Source organism: Puntigrus tetrazona, chromosome 8 (genome assembly GCF_018831695.1).
Source record: "Puntigrus tetrazona isolate hp1 chromosome 8, ASM1883169v1, whole genome shotgun sequence".
NCBI classification, from domain to species: domain Eukaryota; kingdom Metazoa; phylum Chordata; class Actinopteri; order Cypriniformes; family Cyprinidae; genus Puntigrus; species Puntigrus tetrazona.
Window position 1 is genome coordinate 8,271,961 of NC_056706.1, and position 20,625 is coordinate 8,292,585.

Sequence of the window (20,625 nt, forward strand, 5' to 3'; positions counted from 1 at the left end):
GTTTCAATAGTGCAGCTATACACTCCTCGTGCGAAAATACAGTGGACTCCTGCTTTGAGACTGTCTCTGTTTAGAGGCTTTCACCATCTTTTAAAAGAAGAGAGGAGCTTATAATATCATCTCTCTTTAGCTCGGACTGTCCATACGAAAAACAGAACCAGACATAGGCCTATTGTTATGATAAATGCACTTTTTGCACGCAAAATATTTATCATTTGAGATTATATATATATATATATATATATATATATATATATATATATATATATATATATATATATATATATATATATATATAGCGTATGTGAGTGGACGCTTTGTATTAATTAACTAATAATAATTGCACTAATACATTAAACGTGATATTTTTTGTTAAACATAGGCTATTGCTATTTATTAAGTCCATTATGACATTGCTGATTTTTGTTTGAACTTTGTGTTATGCAAAATATTTTTTCGAATAGTTTCGAAATAAGCCATAACGCGCCAAATGCTATAAAAAAAACATTTAAATGCACAAAAGTAAGAATAAAATAACATTTATTTATTTTGCAAAATTTACACAGAGAAATGTACACTTCGCAACGCAGCAAGATCTCATTCAACAAACATCTTTTTTTTTTTAGATCCCTTTTGATGTTTTTTGAGAAAATGACTTAGACAAATATGAGTTCATCAGGAAAATGCAATATACATAATTTAGTCGTGTAACACAATATATCACTCACAAAGGGAACACAAATGTCTACTTGAGCCAGTACCCATATTAAATCCAAAGAACTTCTGTTCTGTTGAATGAACATGGCACGATTTTACAGACACTTAGCAGAAAAAGAGTGAATAATAGACGTTCCACAATAACAATAATGCTAGAATATTCCCTTTTTTTTTAAACGATGAAGCAAATTATTATTCTAGGAATTGCACTATTATCGCACGGAGCTTAATCCGTTTGGTAAATAATCTAAATGGATTGTAACAAACGTGAAGGATTTTTAAAATACACAATTTACATTACGCGAAAATACTATGGTTACCCTGCTAAAGGTCTAAAATAATTCCCCTCTGGCTCCCTTTGCGCTGAGGCAGTGTCGGTAATGCCACCCTGCAACAGTAAGATGGGTAAAAACTACTTTAACCTTTACGCGTAACCATTTTCTTTTTGATTAATCACAAACTTCAAAGAAGCCACGACCACCAAACACATTTTTTTCCCGGTGATTCAACTAGACATATTTTATATACAGAAACACGAGGCCCCGCGAGTCTTCAGGGATGAGGAACGCTTAGGCCTATGAGTCTTTAAAGACAAGAAACACTTTCGTCTACATTTGGGAAACACTATTTCACTGTTTCTCTGGGGTGTTGTTGACCAGAGGACCGTACAGTCCGTTGGTGTAGCTTTGATCTTTATGTAAGAGAGTCCTGTCTCTGATCAAGTCACTGAAGGCATAGTCCATTGGCGGCCGGAAGCCCAGAGTTGGCATCAGACCCGTGGTGGAGTACGGAGCCATGAAGGCCAGGCCTCTGCTGTGAGCCGAGTACGCCAGCCGGAGCGGGTTCAAGCCCAAATGCGTACTGAGGGGATACGTGCTCGGGTCGGAACCGAAGTGTGGCGCGTTGGGTTGCAGTGGAGAGAAGGCGGATCTGTTGCTGAGAGTCATGGTTCCGGGTAGCATAGGCCGCGGGGTGGAGGACATGGGCGGCTGCGCGCTCTGCAGCATCCGATCCGCCGTCCAGGACTCCTCTGGGCCCTTGGCTTGGCCGCTGTTGTTGAGGATTTGCTCTATGGCCTGCACCACGTCTTTGCCGCATCCCTGCAGCACGAGCTCCAGGACGCTGCGCTTGTGGTTAGGGAAAACCCTCGTTAGGATGTCGATGGCGTTCATCTGTCGCGATGCCGCGGAGGAGGGCGAGGGCTCCTGCTCGTCTTTATCCGTATCCGAGCCGGAGTCTGAGCCGAGCGGACTGATGGAGCCCGGCGTCTCATCGCCGTCTTTTAACGGTTTGGCTATCGGGGAACTCACGATGGACTCGCGGTCACCGTTCTCCGAACCCGAGCCGTGGCGCATATCTGGAGATGACATTCCCGGAACGGACTCGGTGTCTGTGGATACGGACTTTCCAGGCGCCTGCTGTGGGGTCACCGATCCAGATAAAGATGTCTTGGGGAACAACTCGAACTTTTGGATGTTTGATTCACCTGAAATAGATTGACGCACGTCAGTGATGGTCATCAGTCATCTTATTTTTTCGTATTTTTTACAGTGACACTTGAAACGCAACCTGAAATTATCCTACACAGTACGATATTATTATTATTTGTATAATACATACGCTAGCTAAACATGCCATTTCTTTTTTTTAGAAATAATTTTTAGAGATATGCAACTTATATTTAACATGTAACATGTTTAATTTTGATTCAGTATAACAGCTTAAAAGTGCGTAAATGTTTTCTAGAGAAGTGTATTTAAACGTCTTTAAATATATACTGTACATTATATTATAGTATAATATCTATTTAAAATAAATTATCCACCTACCAGAGTTGGTGTCGTTGTTAACTGGGCCAAAGACCTCGTAGTTTTGCCGGGGAGGAATGATGCCGTTGGCAGCGGCCAGGGCCAGACCCTCTGCCGTGCCGTAGAGCAGCTGAAGTTCTCTCGCCTCGTTCTCCTCCTGCGCCTGCTGTCTGCGGAGCGCAACCTGAGCAGCCATGACGCGTTGTCTCTCCGCGATCAAAGTGCATTTGGCACACATGCAGTCCTTCCATCTGCAGTAGCGCTTGTGCCCCTTAAGCGCGGACACAACGCCGTGATTCCTGCACCGGGCGCACTTGGGCGTCCGTGGATACTTCTCCGTAGCGCGAAGCAACAGCGGCGGGGCCCTCAAGAGGTTACCGGCCATGGAAACCGGGATGGAGGCGGCAGCGGCCGCGGCAGCGGCACCGGGGTGAACCTGCGACCCTGCCTGGGAGGCGGGTGGGATCTCTGAACGAAGATCCATATTCTCCGAATACAAACAGCCGATCGATAGGTTAAAAAACGCGCGCAACCGTAGTCTTCGATCGGAGACGTTTCATAAGCATTGAGTAGAATCGATACGCGGCGAATTTCTTCAGCACAGCACTCGAGGAAGAACACAGCCCGAATGCCAGTGTCCAGAGAAGAGATGAGAAAACACTTATGCTTCACGAAAGTTCTCTTTCCAGTGAGATCTTCAACTTGTTGCGCGCTGTCCACAAGCAGCCCAGTACGCTCTCTTAGAAATTTAACATGCGAATAAAATCGATCTTTAAAAACAAAACGCAAAAATCCATCGAAGGTAACGCAAAACTAACTTTAAAGTCAACGATCAGCCGACAGTCTGGGAGAGAGCAGAGTTTGCTGCTGGAGCCAGTGTGAGACACTAACTTCCTCGAGAGATCTTCAGTGGATACAGATCCCTCTCGATCTATTGTTGCGCCCACGTTTTCATTAGACAAATTTGACAACAATGTGGCGCCTGTCATTGGCCAAAGGGGGAAGGAGCGATCTGATTGGCTTGTCTCTTTTTCAACTGTGTCCACCTGCGTTCTTTTCTCAAATAACAAGCATCACGCAGAGCTAAAACATAAAACTTTTATCATAAGATATTATTTACTAAAATACAGGCAAAAGATCCCGAAAGACAAACGACTATTGATACTATAATCTTTAAAGGCATTGTCTTACGGTTTGGCAGTACAAAACGCAGATTAGACAACAACAAAAAATAGCTGTTAAAAGTTCATTACGTGGACTTTTTTTCTTCATTATTTTTATTTACCGGCAATTATTAGCCAAAACATGTTTCGTATTTTTTTGGTGATCTTTTAAAAAGACACGTTTTTGCTCTAGAGGTTTGCCGGAGAGCCATTTCCTCGTAGAATGACGTCAATATCGATAAAGGCGAAACGGTAAGTTGTTACGCTGGACTTTAAGGGCAGTTCGTTGTCCGTAATTGTTTACTGCATGTCTGTAATCGTTTACTGTAAACGTTGTTCGCCTGGCTTGGAAATGTCATTCGTTTGTAGCGTTATTTTAGAACTGCTGATCTGGCTGCCGGAGTCAAAAACAGGTTCAATGTGCTTGCCATTTCTCATCGATACAAACAAAACATTGCGATATCTGACAGCAATCTAATCATTTAAGATGAACTAAATGAACACTTCATTGATCGATATGGCAGTAATGTGCTTGGACGCCGCAGGATTAGTTATATCAATCTAGCCTTTGCAAGACAAGCTATCGCTTCTGTTTGTCTGTATTTGTCAAACATTTATAGCCTACTATTAAAGCACTATATTTGACTCCAGCATTGTATCGTTCCTTGTAAGCGTTGATCCCGATAAATAACAAACTTTTTTTTTTTTTTTGCTTGTTTTTTTTTTTCTGGAACACATTTCATTTGGCTATTTGATTTTTTTTTTTCATTTAGCGCTCTTCACACTTTTAAAAGTCTCCCGATTGTCCAAAATACGAACATCAGCAGAAAGCGCTACGATTATCAGGCTATTATACTATCATTATAATTAATAATAATATTGTATTATTGCTAATATTATTATAATTAGGCTTATTGTTTTTATTATTATGCATTATTGCTAATTGACTTATTGGAAATAGCCTACAAGCAGTTGTATTGTTGTGATTCGACACGTACAAGAAAATAAAAGCGATGATTATAATGTGAACCTAGTCATAAAATGTCAAATTAATTAATTTCGCAATACTTCAATGCATTTAGCCTACCTTTAGATTAGCGCAGTTCTTTTTTTTTACATATAGGAGCTATGCAATATTCGAGATTAAAGATCGTGCTGCCATAAAATGGTAAGCAATTTTATTTTCTGAGAGCGTTAAAATATGTTTTTGTTAAATAAGACGCGCTACGCGATTAACCATAGGCTGCCGCTCACTTATTAAAGGATCCATTGCACGCTACGCTTTTATTTTTTATTTTCAAAATAAAAAATGAAGTGCATCGGCTAAATTTTTTTACATTTGCTCGCATGCGATAAACAAATCTGTCAGACGACAGCGGATTTAAATCTTAACGTTATTTCTTGTTCGTTCGGATTAATGCACTTCGCCGGCATGTTTTGTATTTTGCAAAGAACTTAAAGCAGATCGACACGGTTGTCTTTGATACCTGGACCCTTCGATAAAGTGATATGGGCCTGTACTGTTTCCCTGTCGCTCGGTTTCTTATTGTTTACACACTCAATCACAGTAAGCAAATGCCATCTGTCCCCCCCGCCGCTCTCATCTGCACCTTTAATTACCCAACCAGCACACTAATAGAGACGATATTAAACTAAAGCTTTTTGACATTCAAAGTCATTATCTCGGCAGCGATCTCACGCGACTGAAAATAGACATCCCGAGATCATTACAAAACCGCAAGCAGGCGTTGATTGTTCATAAACTGGGAGATGATGAAAGCGCAGCTCCGAACAATTGTGATCTTTTGACAGATATGAGAACTAAGCCGGTTTTATGTAAGCTGTTCTGTCGATGATAGCCATATAGTCACAACTCTCGGAATGCAACTCAAAGCAGACGACTTAGATATTTTTACATGCATTTTTACATTACTCAAAGCAAAACATTTAGTGTTTAATGCACAAAATGCATTTTAAACATAATTTCAAAGCTCATATATATATATATATATATATATATATATATATATATATATATATATATATATATATATATATATATATATATATATATATAAACGTGGCGTTCCCAATTGCTTTCTACCGGTGCGAGAAAACCTTTAGGAACATAAAAGACACGCACTGTTGTAAGTTGTAGTTAGACATTAAAAACTTTTTTCAATTCTATTATCATCCACGGAGCGAACTTTAAAAGGTTTTGCTCTGAGACCAAAAAAAAAAAAAAAAAAAAACTTTACTCGCAAGAGAGCAGGCAACATTTACCAATTCTGTTCAGGCAGAACCTGTATATTTTATGAAGTTTAAATAATGAATCCGGCCCTCTTTACTCGAAAAAAGAAAATCTCTCCCCTGAACGGGCGTCTCTGTGAATTCCAATTAAATGCCCCCGGGCAATTAAAACTGACTGTGGGCACTTAGGAAATTCAACATTCTTTCAACAGTTCATCAGACCTATGCATCAAAAACCCATACAGGGCTTTCACTCCCTTTAGAATCTCCACCGCTGACTGAGTTTTACACCTTTTTAAAGCGGCACAAAAGAGATGCTTGACCCGACATATGTAACAGCATGTCTCTGTTCCTCCAGCACCCCGGAGCGCTATTGTGAGGATCTTTCTCTCCGCTGATACCCGGCCGGAGCGCGGCTGGACCCGAGCTACCTCCCCGCGGAACTCCCGCTGGAATGGTTTGAGCGCGCGGAGCGCGGCAGAGGTTAGAGTAGCAGATAAAAAAGGGGAACGAGGGTGCCGAGCGCGCGGTTTTGAGAAAAACCAGTGTATTTACACGCTTCATCTCGTCTCCAAGTCCTCATTAGGTTGTTAACCTCTTGTTCACATGAAAAGCTGCCGCGCCGCGCAGGACCCTTGAGCGCAGCAATGGCATTCCCCTAAAGGCACGGAACAAAGCGCTTAAAATAACTGCGTTAAATTAAGCTTTTATTAGCTTACTTAGGATGGACGATCGATGCGGCTTGCTTTAGTTATTCACCTAAAATATACATTTTTAATATTAATTCACTCAGCGTCGCCTATTACGCAATTAAGCTATGAATTAACGTCTGCATACTTATTTTAATTAATTTACGAAATTAAACAATGCAAAAAAAAAGCACGAAAACTATCAATGGGGTGGTACCTTTTCAAAAGGCAAAAACGTTGTACCTTATTTATAGCACATTTATACCTTAAAGGTACATATTTTACCACTAAGTGTGAATTTAAAATAGCTCAAGAATCATACAGGTATATCATATTCTTAAATCTTGATGGAAACGGAAACTTTGAAACGGAGCCGTTTCTGTCCACTTCGTTTAAAATCATAATGCATTGGTCCGATACTTAAAATGCACACCATTCTTAGATTATTATAATATTACGGTCCGTTCTGCTTCTTCGGGGAAATAATAATAAAATAATAATTTACTGTAATTTTACTCTCTTTTTTTTACACCAAGGACGCACAAGGCCGACGACAGACGAAATGATGCGAGCTCAGGCAGCAGCCAATTAAAATGCGGCTTCCATCCCTCCACATCTGCCTCCCTTTACAAACGAATCAAACAGAAAAGCAGGAACCCAGTGAAAGAGCGCTCATTGAGATCACAGATGGAGTATAGGTTTTTGCAAGAAATTTGAGAAACACCATTGTCCCAAATCCAAACTCAATGTGGTCCCTCACAATGGTTGGGGCTTTGAGCCGCGCCGACTCAATTGGCCTTGTTTTTTAAACTTGAAGTGTTGAGCACAAAGACCGGCCTCCTAAATGTCACAACCGCTCCGAGTGGGGCTCTGCAGCGCGATGCTGCCTGAAAAAAAAAAGAGAGAAAAAGAACACAATTATGAAGCAATAATTACTCTGCTTCTCTTCGCACGCCACTGCGTCTATTCAGGCCCCTTTAGCCCCATTTAATGCTTTATCCTCGTCCACGATAATCCGAATACCACAGCTTTATTATTTTTTCTTCTCCCTTGCAGAATTTTCTTATGAGACGGGAGTGGGAAACGGGGATTGTGCTAAACCGGACAATGGCCGTGTCGACTTACTTTTTTAATATCGAAAGATTAATGCTTAGCGTCACAGCCGAGAGCTCGCGATACGAAATGTATATTAAACTCATTTATTGAAACGGATGTAAAATATTACGTTTGTTTTTATTTATTTGTCGCATATTTATTAAGCAGCACCGTAACTGATACAAATAAAAATATTGTTTTAATTAAAAGTGTTTTTTGGGGGAGTATAGGCTTTTTTTAAATGTTTTTTTTTTTTAAACGTATAAAAATGCTGAAAATGTCAAGGACAACCGTAGACTATAATTGCTAATAATACAAAATAATTAAATAAACGACAACAAATACATCACATGTTTAAAAAGTAGCCTATATTATGTATCTATGATTAATATAGCAGATATAAAACACCAATTTTCATTCAGTGTGAAAAAAAGAGCACTTTTTTTGACTGACTATAGGCCAACGTTTAAGTTATTAAGTTATTTGCAGGACTGTGTAAAACGCACTACATAAAAGAGCTTCTTCTTTCGTTATCTTGAAGATTTGTCTTATTGCTTTGCTGAGTACTAATTTTTGTAAAGTCGTCTTAATATGTATCGAATATCCACGAAGAAAACTGTTTAATGAGTCCGTTCATATCACTAGACGTTGTAATTTAGGCTATTGGTAAATAAAGTATGCAAAAGTTGCGTATTTCTGTGTTTATTTTCATTTTGCGGGGAAAAAAAAAAGTTTGATGCCAATTGACGATAAAGTAGAAGGTTTAGGTTTCTTATTTCTGGAGATCCAATTATCATCATCATCTACATGCCATCAAAACTATGCGCTTTCTCAATTTAAAATAATATTATGATGTGCTCTCATGTGACTTTAAAAAAAAATTATAATAAAAGCCACAATCAAGAAATAGAAACTCAACCTTTTTGAAGTAATTGTTTTTACAAAATAGCATTGGCTGCAGTGTTTTTGCCATTTAAACATTAATTAAAAGTGTGTTTTTTCTAATTAGAATTTCAACCATGCATCAAAGAGGGGGAGAGACACATGAATTATAAAGATGCATTTAAAAATCTATTTAGACTTCGAAAAACAAACAAACGAGCCAAAACCAATCATTAAAGAAACTGGAGAAACATCCATAAACAGTGAAAAAGTAAGTTGCACCCGCAGCATCCTTCAGGACCCGGTACCTAATGAAATGAAAACTCCTGGAAATCCGTCAGGATGACTAAAGCATTCCTTTTGGAAGCGGCCAATAAAACTATTTCTGTTCACACCGACCCCTCCCGTCTCGCTCACTCCATTCGCACACATTTGCCCGCCACAAACGAGCCCCTTTTTCGGGCGACTCTTTAAGCCGCATAGATTCTGTTTCTCTAGCGTCTCTGAGAAAGTAAACTTTGAGTGACCCTCCAGGTTAGTTTAGTCTGGGATTTCGGCATCGTTGGGTGAGTGGATGCTGTGGGATCAGGAACTGCTTCAAAGAAGAGATCACTTGCGTCAGGAATTCTCTTCTCTCACCAAGGGCCAGCAGCATTCTTGACCCTTAAAGACTAGTCAAACATTATTGAACGCTTCCCTTTTGTCATTGAAGAATCGAGCCACCACCTGATGTTGCCAGAGGAGAATCTGTGTCACAAGAAGCCACAAAATAACTCTATTGTCCCTAAATAGAGAGTTTGATGATCGTATTGGAAAATCGGATTCTTGACTGACAGCAGCTACGATTCAGGGTCGCCGAGTGAGACGTCACAGAGCTGACAAGTGGGCAAATGAAAAACTCAATATAATAACACTTAAAAAATGCTGATATTAACTATTAATAATCAAAAATATTAAATATATACGTGTACACACACTCTCAGAAATAAAGGTACAAAAGCTGTCACTGGGACGGTACCTTTTTAAAAAGGTACACTTTTGTACCTATTAGGTTCTAATATGTACAATTTAAGTACTAAAAACTTAAAACAAACCCCCAAAAAAAAAAAAAACCCAGTGACAGCTTTTGCACCTTTATTTCTCAGAGTGCACAAATTAAATACATTCACTTATTTACCGTTTTGCATTATTAAACACTATTTTCCCTACTAAATATCATATTTACAACAGCTTTGTTTTCAGTTTGTATTGATAAAAACAATATAAAGGTGATTTTATTTGACCTTTAAAAAATGTGTTTTATACACACACACACACAAATAAAACTACTACTATCTGTTTTCAGTTGTCTTTTTAAACATATACACACACAAATATATATATAATATATATATATATATATATATATATATATATATATATATATATATAGCTAAATTATTTATAAAATATAAATATGTATGAAATAGGACGTGTTTGTAAACACACAGTGTAATAACAAGGTAACAATCAAAATATAATATCAAAAGAAAATTGTTCAATGTCTTTAGGCATCTAGTTGTCTTTTTTTAAATTGTTTAATAACTTTTGACTAGTCTTTTAGTGTCAAGAACTAATATATATACCGGTTGAACTGAGAAATGAGTTAAACCTTGTACAACTGATGAAGTTGAAAACGTAAAAAATTAATTTTAACATTTAACATCGTTTTTTCTTTTTCGTGTTTAAAGTCTAAAAGCAACTAAAAATGTAAAAACAAAAAAAAAAAAGGGAGAAAATCAAAAGCCCATTATGTCCTCCGATAGTGGATTTTTTAATTTTTTTTTCCAAACAGGAGGATTACTGTTTCAACTGTGGACATTAATGTGCTCTTCTCACATTGCTCAGAACACACCTGCTAAAAGAACGCCGATGACTAGGTGCAGACAAGCCAGATCAAGCTAAAAGAAATATCAGTTCACTACTTGAAACGACAGCATTTCCGACCTTCTCCTCAATGCTGTCTGTGTCGGTACAAAGTCAACGTCTGCGTGCATTAACCAACCATTCAATCATTGAAACAGTAATATCACACGCACACGGGAGCTGCATAACCAGCATTTCTCCCTCGAGCTGGATTTACCGATCCTCCACACCTGATTGGGCATGATGAAAACGTGAAGAAAATGAGAAAATCTTACCTTTCAGTGCTTGCTCTTTCTTGAAAGAACGGACACGGGAGAGCGGACCAGGCCAAACTTAAAAACGATACCTGGGGAACGGCGGATTCTGAAACGCATTCAAGTCCAATTTACACAGGCGTTACTCGTATTTCACAGCATTAAATTGCAAAGCGGCAGCGAGTATACGAATCATAAGGAGGAAGAAACATTCACATTTTGCGAATGCTCATTTTGGGGCCGAAGAACACACAAGAGCCGGTTTCAGAGATTTGGGTTACCCGACCAAGCTTGAAGAAAGCTGTAATTTAGTTTGTTGTTGTCACTTTGAACATGGCTGCTTTCTCCTTTGTCTGAAATGAATACTGAACTCGCACAATGTTTGAGTTAGTTTAACTTACTAAGCTCATTCTCAGCAAACGGTGTGTGTGTGAGAAACAGAGTGATTCATGTCTTCTCAGGGCACATCACCTACAGTGGAAGTATGACTGGGTGAACACATTCAACTTTCAGATTCCTTGCGTGAGAAGGCAGACAACCCAAACAAAACAGCCTGCAGGTTAGACTCCTTCTATCCAGTTTAAAAAAGGTCAAGCGTACACGACGAACTGTGCTTTGCATAAAAACGTTCTGTTCGCCGCTTATAGTTTAGCAGGTCACTTCATTAGCTTCAAAATCCACGAAGAATCAGGATGGATCCCTGAACCGTCAACTAATTATTTAACTTATCATCGATCCCAAACAAGAGCAAAGAGCCTCGTTTTTCTCTCATCGAAGTGTGTGGAGATGCAGAATTACAATAAGCGTTTAATTAAAAAGTTTAACGGGCAAAGCAGCCATAATGGCTAATAATGCTCATGAGAGATGTCTGAAAACATCAAAAAAAAAAAAAAAAAAAGTCCTTCAGTGCATGTTATGTAGCATCCAGACAGTTCCTCAAAGTGATCAGTGTATATTCTTTAGATCCTTTTTAGAATACATGATCAATCATGTGACCGCCACTGGCTACATTCTCATGCACGATACGCCAAAAAAAAAAAAAAAGAAAGAAAAGCCACCCGCTTCAGAGAATTGCAATGTTAACCCGCAAGTAGTTCTCATCAGCGCTGAAGATATTTGTGGTATTCCCAGGTTCATTTAAGGAAATATATACTACTCGCCCACAAGCCATCCTAGCTGTATTTCACTTTCTTTAAGATGAACACAGTTTGTTTTTATTTATCCTGGCTCTTCTAAACTTGGTAATGTGGCTGAAGAGCGGCCATTATTTTGATTTATTCATAAATCTGATATATGCGCAAGTACTGCGACGTAAAACTAACCTATACTCCTTCGGGGGGTTATCACACGTCTTCTGAAGCAGATCGATGGGTTTTTGTAACAAAGATATTTCAAGTTTTAAAATTATAATGTCAATAACTGACTCGCAGAATTACGTCATACTTCGGGTCAGAAGTCAGCCAAGAAGCCGGAATTCAACACTCAGTTATTCACTTTCTAATTATAAATAATTAATAATAATAATTATAATTTTAAATCATTACCACCTGCATCACCAAGTTAAAAAAAAATTTTTACTCATTTTTTACAACATTTTTTAAGAAAATGTTAAGAAACTGAAAGAAGTCAGTCATATACACCTTGGGTGGCTTCGAGGTGAGTGAAATATTGGGTAATTTTCATTTTTGGGTGAACTATTAATTTAATCAAAATATTTTAAATGATAATCCTGACCACAGTGATCTTGAAAATAACGGTGAAAAAATTAATTGGTGTGATGTTATATTGCTCCTGCAATAAGGATGTTAGAAGAACAGTGTAAAGCAAAAAATGAAAACCCTGTCATTTGCTTACCCACATATTGTTCCAAACCTGTATTTTTCAAAAACTGCACTGGTCACTTCAATCAAAAATGAATCAATTATTATACTCCACCATGATAGACCAAGATCTTCATTAAAAAAATAACTTAGAAGGCTAGCTATGTAGCACACTGTCATATTGAACATCTTTATGATGCTTTTGTGCCATCTTTTAAAGCTCAAGTCCTCTTTTAGATAGTCCTCACTTTCAATATTTCTGTTTGGAAAACTTTGGAAGTTTGCAAGTTAATAAATAACTCCATAATGCATTAAATTTACCTCAGCAGGCACGTGTTAAAACTACAGAACTCCAATGAGGAGGGGCCATGTGCTGGTTTGATGAGGTCATGGTGACATAGTCACCCACACATGAAGGTAAAAATAAATTTAGAGTGGCAAGACACATGCATGTTCATATATTCTTTATATAATGTATATTAACCTAAATCTAATACAGCATCAAACTTAAAAATGGGGGAGAAAAAAAAAAAAAAAAAAACAAGTATTAAACCAAGTATAATCAATTTGGGTATAAGGAAGAAGCTGGGAGCACGGGCTGTCCAGGGCCGTGCTGAGAATCAGGGACTCTGAGAACTTTGGGAAAGGAAATGGTCCAGCGTTCTCCAGGAAATGTCTCTTTGTATGACTTTTATTTATTTGTCTTTTTTTTTTTTTTTTTTTTTTAATTGATTTTTTTTTTTGCTTCATTTCAACACAAAACATGTCTAAAAAGCAGCCTCAGCGAGAAGTCCTTGTCTGTGAGGCTGGCTGTTTTAGACTTCCACACCTCTGCTTGTTTATTTTTTTTATTTTTAATGTTTTTTTTTCTCGGTTACCTTACGTTTTGGGTGGAAAAAGAACATTACACTGCAGTTATGGGAGGAGAGTGATCGTTTATCCATGTGCTTGTGAAGGCCTCTGTGTGCATAAAATGTACACTCAGCATTCATATACAACGCACTGTGTGATAGTGTGTGAAGGCTTGTGTGTATGTGGGTGTGTGTCTGGTCGCTGTGGACATCATGCTAAAAGTTCTTTGCTTATTCTTGTTCGCCCTCAGGACGTCTCCGATCAGTCCTACTCTTTGGCCTCCAGGAACAGGGTCTCCTGAGGGAAGAGTTTAGCCTCCACCAGACTCCATGCCGGGTCCAACTGCGTTATCTGGAAACAGATGAAGACAAAAAAAAAGCAAATTTGTAATTTTTTTATATATATGCTAAATTAATAACTCAAAGCAGCACAGAGTGCAGTCCGCCATTACGGGTTTTATTGATTCAAAAAATTCTTGTTGCTTTCTGCATGCTTTCTCTTCTAGAGTCTCTCCTTCATTCCAGGTCAAACATGTAACGCTGAACACTGCTACTGAGACTTTTTTTAATGCGTCAGATTGTCCTGTTTTGTTGATGCCGGTACGCCATGAGCTCTTGAAGCTCCGCCCTGTTCTGAAAAGGGGGCCGGGTGCACCAGCTTATTAGCATTTTGGCAATTTTAACAAGCTATAAAAAATATCTGTGGGGTATTTTGAGATAAAATTCACACAGGCTTTGGGGACATCAGAGACTTATTTTACATCTAGTAAAAAGGGGGATAATAGGTCTCTTTCGAAAGAATATTAATAAACAATAATAATGCATTTTAATTAATGGTGCCTTTTTAATTAATGGTTCAAATGCATACATGGATCTTTATCTTTATTTGACGCATTTGAACATTCTCAAAAAAACAAAAAAAACAAACAAATAGAATTGGCTTTTTGAAAAAGTGTCATACAACAAACTCAGAACATTTATTTTCAAAACAGATTTTTTCCCCCTCAGAATTCTGAGTGTATATCTTACGATTCAGAATTTTTTGTTTCGCTAGGTAATAAAAAAAATGGGTAATTTTAACTTTTTACACAATTCTCATTTCTTTTTCTTTTCTTCTTTTCTCTAATTTCCAATAGAAACAATCTTCCAGTGTAGCACATCAAGTCCACATCAAAAATGCAACGATAATTGCACAGATGAATGAAATAGTTTTCAGAATGACTTTTTATCTGGCCGATAAAAGGAAAAAATGCTTAAAACACTAAAAGCCGATCAGAATCCATCTTTTTTATAAGAGCTCAAGCGTTTCTATTGAACAGCAGGATGCACTTATGATAAACCAAACTCTTTTCTGATGCTGATATAGTTATCTTTCATTCTAGATATAAATGGGCCATTATTGCAAATATCAAAATTGAAAAGAAAAAAAAAACACACACACAGTTAATGAGGTGTGCGGGTTAAGTCTGGCCATTCCTCCTAAACTAAGCGATGTGTGGGGTCTAGCCTTCTGATGTCATTGGTTAAAGCCGTAATGCGATAATGTCCCCCGTGTGAGGTACGTGTCCTGTTTCCCTCTGGGATAGTAGCTGTTTGTTATCGCAAATGGACCGATCCAAACCAAGCACGATAGCAATGGGCTGAGAACTCATCAGCCACTAATAATCTCCATGAGTGAAGCTTGACTTCATTATCCAAGAGCAATGCAATCACTAGCCACACTTTTAACAGCAAACTAACGGACGTTTGTGACTATGCAACCATCATCCACGTCTCGGTTTGGGGATTTTCCCAGCTGATGAGGAGTGATGAGCGCTTGTGTAAGCGGCTTGCGATCCTGCGTCGAGACAGAAAAGGAGAGCAGGAGATGATGGCTGTATTGTAGTGAGCTAATAGCAGAGCGTTCTCTTGTTACACGGGGCCTTTGCCTCACACCTGGGTGTCCACACATCGAGCGGCCACAGCGCTCAGGACAGGGGCTTAACTGCAGCCTGGTGACAGGGCTCTGATTAAGGCCTATTCTCTGCTCTGAAGACCCTTCCAGCTCTACGTGTTTGTAATTAAAACACAGAGCTGAAAGCAGCTGGACTGGAAGGTCACAGGGTCGGAGCTGTGTATAGTGTAATTTCTGTTAAAGTAGTCAGGACATTGGATAATATTACAAAGATGATTAAAAAAAAAAAAAAAAAAATGTGTGTGTGTGTATATATATATATATATATATATATACATAAAATAAATAAGTGCTTAAACTGTTTTATAATATTATTTTAAAATTATAATAAATAAGTGCTTAATAACTGGCCCAAATCAAAATGCATTCTCATTATTACTATTATAATGATACAAAAAGGTTATAACGTTCTTATAAACAGAGGAACAAATAAAATAATTTTCTGTGGTGATTGGCAGCATGCCACATATATAACAAACAAAAATCTTTTGAACATTAGTATGTGTACAAATCAGCAGTCAAGATGAATAAAAAGTACTTTTTAAATTTTTGAAACTTAATTACACACAAAAATACATTTTGTTTACCTTAACACATCCTTTAAAAGGTACAATTCTGTCCCATAACAAAAACGAAATTCTAATATTACAAACATTTTAGAGGTAAAGGCCTCATCAGGACACACCTGACGTAGGCGGAAAGAAGCGGCGTAATATCGGCGGGTCTGGCATCTCAAAGGGGGGTAAGTACAGATATCACACCCGCTTCAGCACATTAGCTGTGTTGCCCCAAACCTCATTTTAGCGTGTGACTTATGCCTTTTGTTTTTCAATCTGACCTGAGGGCACAGGAGGGGGTGTAGTACGTCGTAAACACACATCGCTCCCACCAGGATGCCTTCCCTTTCTTTCGTACGAGGACTTAAGCGAAACTTAAAATGGAAATGAACCCGAAAACCTGCTATAACACCACAGCATCAGGTAGAAGTAAATGAGGTTCAAGGGTGGCGCAGATGTGTGCGCGTGTTTGTGTTGATGACTGTTCTCTTTTAAAGGGGAACGAGAGAAACAAGGTGGCACTCCAATGGCAGGAGACAGATGCCATGGGTGATTGTTTACATTGTTATCCAATTAACAGACCATAAGAGGAGAAGCATCTGTCAACAAACAAAGCTGTTGTTTTCCTCCACTCTCTTTGTCTTTCGCTCTTTTTCTTCCTCTCACTCCCTCCCTCTTTTCCCAGCACTTGTTAGTTTCTTCAGAAACCTTCTGTTTGGCCCTTCTGAATTAAATTAGAGCGAGATCGCGCTCGTGCTTCAAACACCTCGACTGACACACAAACGCACACTTGCACAGAGTCGTAAAATTAAAGTACGATTAAAACCCCCCTGACTGACAACCTTAACCCGCTATGCGCCGAAAGGGGGAAGTTAAGACCAAATGAACTCGGGTAGTGAGATCTCCACTGATGAACAATACGTTCTCCGACGGCCAAAGTAAATAGAAGAAGAAAAGAGATCATTTGAAGGGTGTGGAGACTCATATCACCGTAATCCTGAAGAGGTTTATTAAAGCAAGAAGTGGCCGTGCGATGGAGGAGAGGCCCGAGCGGCTGTTTTCTTTGGGCCTTGATGATGTTGATGGCAGGTAATCCTGTTAAACCTTTAACACACTCATCTTCAACGGCCCCACACAGTCACCAAACAAACATAGGACAGCCGCTCAGATGACCACAGGAAAAGGGGCACGAGAGAAAGATAGAGGGAATCCTGCTCTCCAAAAGCAGAGTGCTACTCGACTTCTGAGCCCTGAATGCAACGATGACCATCGACAGGCCATTGAAAAGAAGCAAAAGCAACTAAAACTCTTATGCATACTGCACTTATTTGACCAATTCATTGAGTAAATATAGTAAAATATCATTACTGAAGTTGTCGATTTTTAATACATTTAAAATGTAAATCATTCCTGTGATGGCAAAGCTGGATTTTCAGCAGCCATTACTCCAGCATCGTCAAACATGAACCTTTAGAAATCATTTGAATATTCAGATTAACTTTTAATCAATTTATTAAAACTTAATGTAACTATTGTAGTCTGATATTTGTAGACAGGTAATCTGTGTGTTGGGCTGTATTTTCCTCACTTTATAAGTTATTATATTCATTAATTATTAATTAATATTAAAAATACACAGGGTCAATAAGATTATTTTCTTATGCTCACCAAGGCTTGCCTTTATATGAGGTAAAAACAGCAATAGAGTGATATAACTATGAATTAGAGTACTGTTGTATTATATTTTATAATATAATTTATTCTGCTGATGGCAAAGCTAAATTTCCGGCAGCTATTAAGCCAGTTTTTCCAGTGTAAAACAATACTTCAGAAATCAATTTAAATATGATGATTTAGTATTTAAGAACATTTCAGTGTTAGTGTATTACTGTTACTTTTGAAACAATTTACTGCATCCTTGCTAAATTAAAGTATTATTATTATCATTATTATTTAAAAAAGAAAATTTTAGACTTTTTATCGGTAGTGTAAAAAAAAAAAAACCAAACAAATGCAACTAATAATATAATAAATATAATAAGCTTCTATATTATATACAATAATCACTTTTAAAAAGTGCAGCTGAAGGGAAAATTCACCTGCACTGTCTTCGTGTGAAATTTGAGCAGCACTCATTTGTATCACTGACTGTACTGTGTACATTTCTACAACAAGACTATTTGAAAAGTCCTGAGGGAATCAATACGGAGTTCACCGGAAAACAAAATAAAAGCTGGATGTCTCAGAGCATGATTAACTGATGTCACTTGCAGCTGCCAGTTCAGTTTAATTAATTTCATTATTAGTATGCTTAAGGATTAACCTGATCAATAACACAGTAAAAACTCATTAAAATGACAATACAGAGTTTCATCACAAAGCAGGTGTATGTTACCAGGCCGCTGCAAAGTAAACTGCACGGAGGCATTATTATAAATTAAGAACACACAGGTTTTAAGAAAGGTCTGGCTTCCGAATCACATAGTCAAAACATTTAAAGCAAATTAGTAATAAGCTGAACGCCAGTCCTCGCTGATTCGAAGCTAGACTTGTTTAAACTGAACATCCACTTTAAAAGCCAGGCAAATAAATATTGCCGTTCATTAGCACTAATAAAAGGACCTGCAATAAGAGGCCAAGAGAGAAGGAAAATAAAGACCAGACACGTGAGATGTGGAATATAGAAGGAAAAAAGAAAAGGGGAAAAAGGCAAACCAACAAAAAAGAAAAAAAAATATACAGCTGAAACAACGGTTCTAATGAAGCCATTTAGGGTCCTCCACCATTAATTAAAACCCAATAGCCAGGTCTGTGTTAGCGCTGTGTTGTAGAGTGTTTATTTGGCCAATTAGGAAAGCGGTGGGAGATCATTATCTGCCTGCAGGAGCGGTGAGGGCGTTAGCGTTCACAGTGTTGGAGTAAGACTCTGCTAAGGGCCGGCCGAGGGTGGAGACGGAGGGGGAAAGGAGGGTTCCCACCTCTGGGGAGAAGTCAGTTCTGACTCCCTGCTTGTCTGTAGCATGACCGCGGGATGCTAAGGGGGGGTCTAAAGGCAAGAAGCCAATGCAAATGCATAGACAGGCCAGGCGCTGACGCAAGGGATGTGAAACCACACATCCAAATGGCTCTCCGAGAGTAGAAAGAAGCGATGTTTTATCAAGCAGTGGTTTTGCAGCTGCTTTGGTCCGGTGACCCATGCTTCACAGAATATCACATGATGACCCCAAATGATTTGTAAAGATGAATAATAAAATACACATACACATACATATATAAGTACGTATGTATATGTGTGTTTTTGTGTGTGTGCATGTATCTCTCTCTCTACGCACACACACGTGTTATATTGTTTATATAATGCTATAATGATAATATTATATTGTAAATGTAATTTGTAAATATAATGCATTTGTCTTTTATCGATTTTTTTTTCTGCATTTCTACAGAAAAAGTTGCCATGCTCATTTATCTTCGCTTCGAGGTTAGTTTAATTTTTATTATAATTAAATGTGTTCTCTATTCCAAACAGACCTGTCACTCAATTTTGGGTCGGAACCAACCAGCTGAGAAGCACCGTTCTTCAATCAAAACACATGAGATTAGATTATTCATCCAAGAGATCCTTACGTATCCCGAGTTGGATAACTTTAAAAAACTACAGAAAACAAAAAGAACTCATCAGATGATTGGAGGTCCTCTAAGCGCTGGTGTGAGTGGCAATGTGACTGTGCCATGACATTAATGAGTGTTATGAATAGAAAGGGAATCCTGAGGCTGCTTTTCTAATCCTTCCTCACGCTCGCGCTCAGAAGAGTGCAGGTGCATTGGATCTGTCCATCAAAGAGAAGAAAAGAACAAACAAACTGACAAACACAACCCTCGCAGGCCGCAAATGAAACAAAAGGCTTCAGACACTTTTCCATCTCTCTCTTTCTAAACTCCTCTGTTTAATCACTCTCTTATTGCTGGCAATTATCTCGGTTTTGGATGCGGCGAGGAAAGGAGGAGGAGGAGGAGGAGGGGGAGGAAAAAGAGAGAGAGATGAAGTTTAAACATTTGTGCAGAATTACAAATGCAATAGTGCTCATGGCCTAATCCTGTGGGAGGGATAGAGCGAGTCTGTGGCAGAGATGATTTTAATTAGAAGAGGCAGAGAGAGAGAGAAAGAGAGAGAGGATTAAACTCAAGCACTGTAGTCACAGTCACAAACACAGCCTGTTTTTCCTGCTTTTGCTTTCCTCTTTTTGCTGGATACACATTTCGCCCTCCGCAGAAACACGCAACTCGATTCTCTTTTGCTTTCCAAACAGAGACTGTGAATAAACGCAATACAATGTGTGAAATGGTGTTCGTCGGGCGCGAGGCTGCCCGAGTAGCAGTGTTTAAGGCAAATGTTGAGCATTTATGAGCATGAGAAGGCATTTTGTGAGTGTGTTTAAAATTGTGAGCTTGTTGGGGGCCTTAGCGCTCGTCCCCAAAGGGTTTGGATGGCATGCTGTCTGGGCAGGCCTGCGCACATCTCTTGATTAATGGAAAGCCCATTTCTGTTTCCATGCTGTTAATTAGTCAGGTCGTTAAGAGCAGCGCTTGTTATCTACCTGCTGCAGAGTGCACAAACGCAGCACTTTAATGACACAAACACACACTCACACACACACACAGGAAAAAGAACTGCTGACT

At 38.6% G+C, this 20,625-nt stretch overlaps 2 protein-coding genes and 1 long non-coding RNA gene across 4 annotated transcripts in view; 1 reads left to right on the plus strand and 2 right to left on the minus strand.

The window, feature by feature from the left end:
* Positions 1-523: 523 nt before the first annotated feature.
* On the minus strand, positions 524-3,439 carry dmrta2 (DMRT-like family A2). The gene is made up of 2 exons (XM_043246326.1): positions 2,547-3,439; positions 524-2,203 (listed from the first exon to the last, which is right to left on the minus strand). The coding sequence occupies exons 1-2, from the start codon at positions 3,007-3,009 to the stop codon at positions 1,347-1,349; spliced, it is 1,320 nt and encodes a 439-aa protein (XP_043102261.1). The 5' UTR covers positions 3,010-3,439; the 3' UTR covers positions 524-1,346.
* A 175-nt stretch (positions 3,440-3,614) lies between these two features.
* On the plus strand, positions 3,615-8,375 carry LOC122350903. Its single transcript, XR_006251640.1, has 3 exons — positions 3,615-3,940; positions 6,297-6,421; positions 7,164-8,375. It is a non-coding gene; the product is annotated as an uncharacterized LOC122350903 (long non-coding RNA).
* Positions 8,376-13,270: 4,895 nt separating this feature from the next.
* faf1 (Fas (TNFRSF6) associated factor 1) overlaps positions 13,271-20,625 on the minus strand; it is a 60,791-nt gene continuing 53,436 nt past the window's right edge. For both annotated transcript variants that reach the window (XM_043247529.1, XM_043247528.1), the window contains exon 19: positions 13,271-13,786. In XM_043247529.1, the coding sequence (XP_043103464.1) occupies positions 13,703-13,786 (84 nt within the window). In that variant the 3' untranslated portion in view covers positions 13,271-13,702. The remainder of the gene's footprint in view (positions 13,787-20,625) is intronic.

What these genes read in the sequence shown, in the direction of transcription:
- dmrta2 (XM_043246326.1), bottom strand. Translation starts at nt 3,009, where the DNA reads ATGGATCTTCGTTCAGAGATCCCACCCGCCTCCCAGGCAGGGTCGCAG. An exon ending in TAACAACGACACCAACTCTG is followed by an intron (nt 2,204 to 2,546) that starts GTAGGTGGATAA and finishes AATCTATTTCAG; the next exon opens with GTGAATCAAACATCCAAAAG.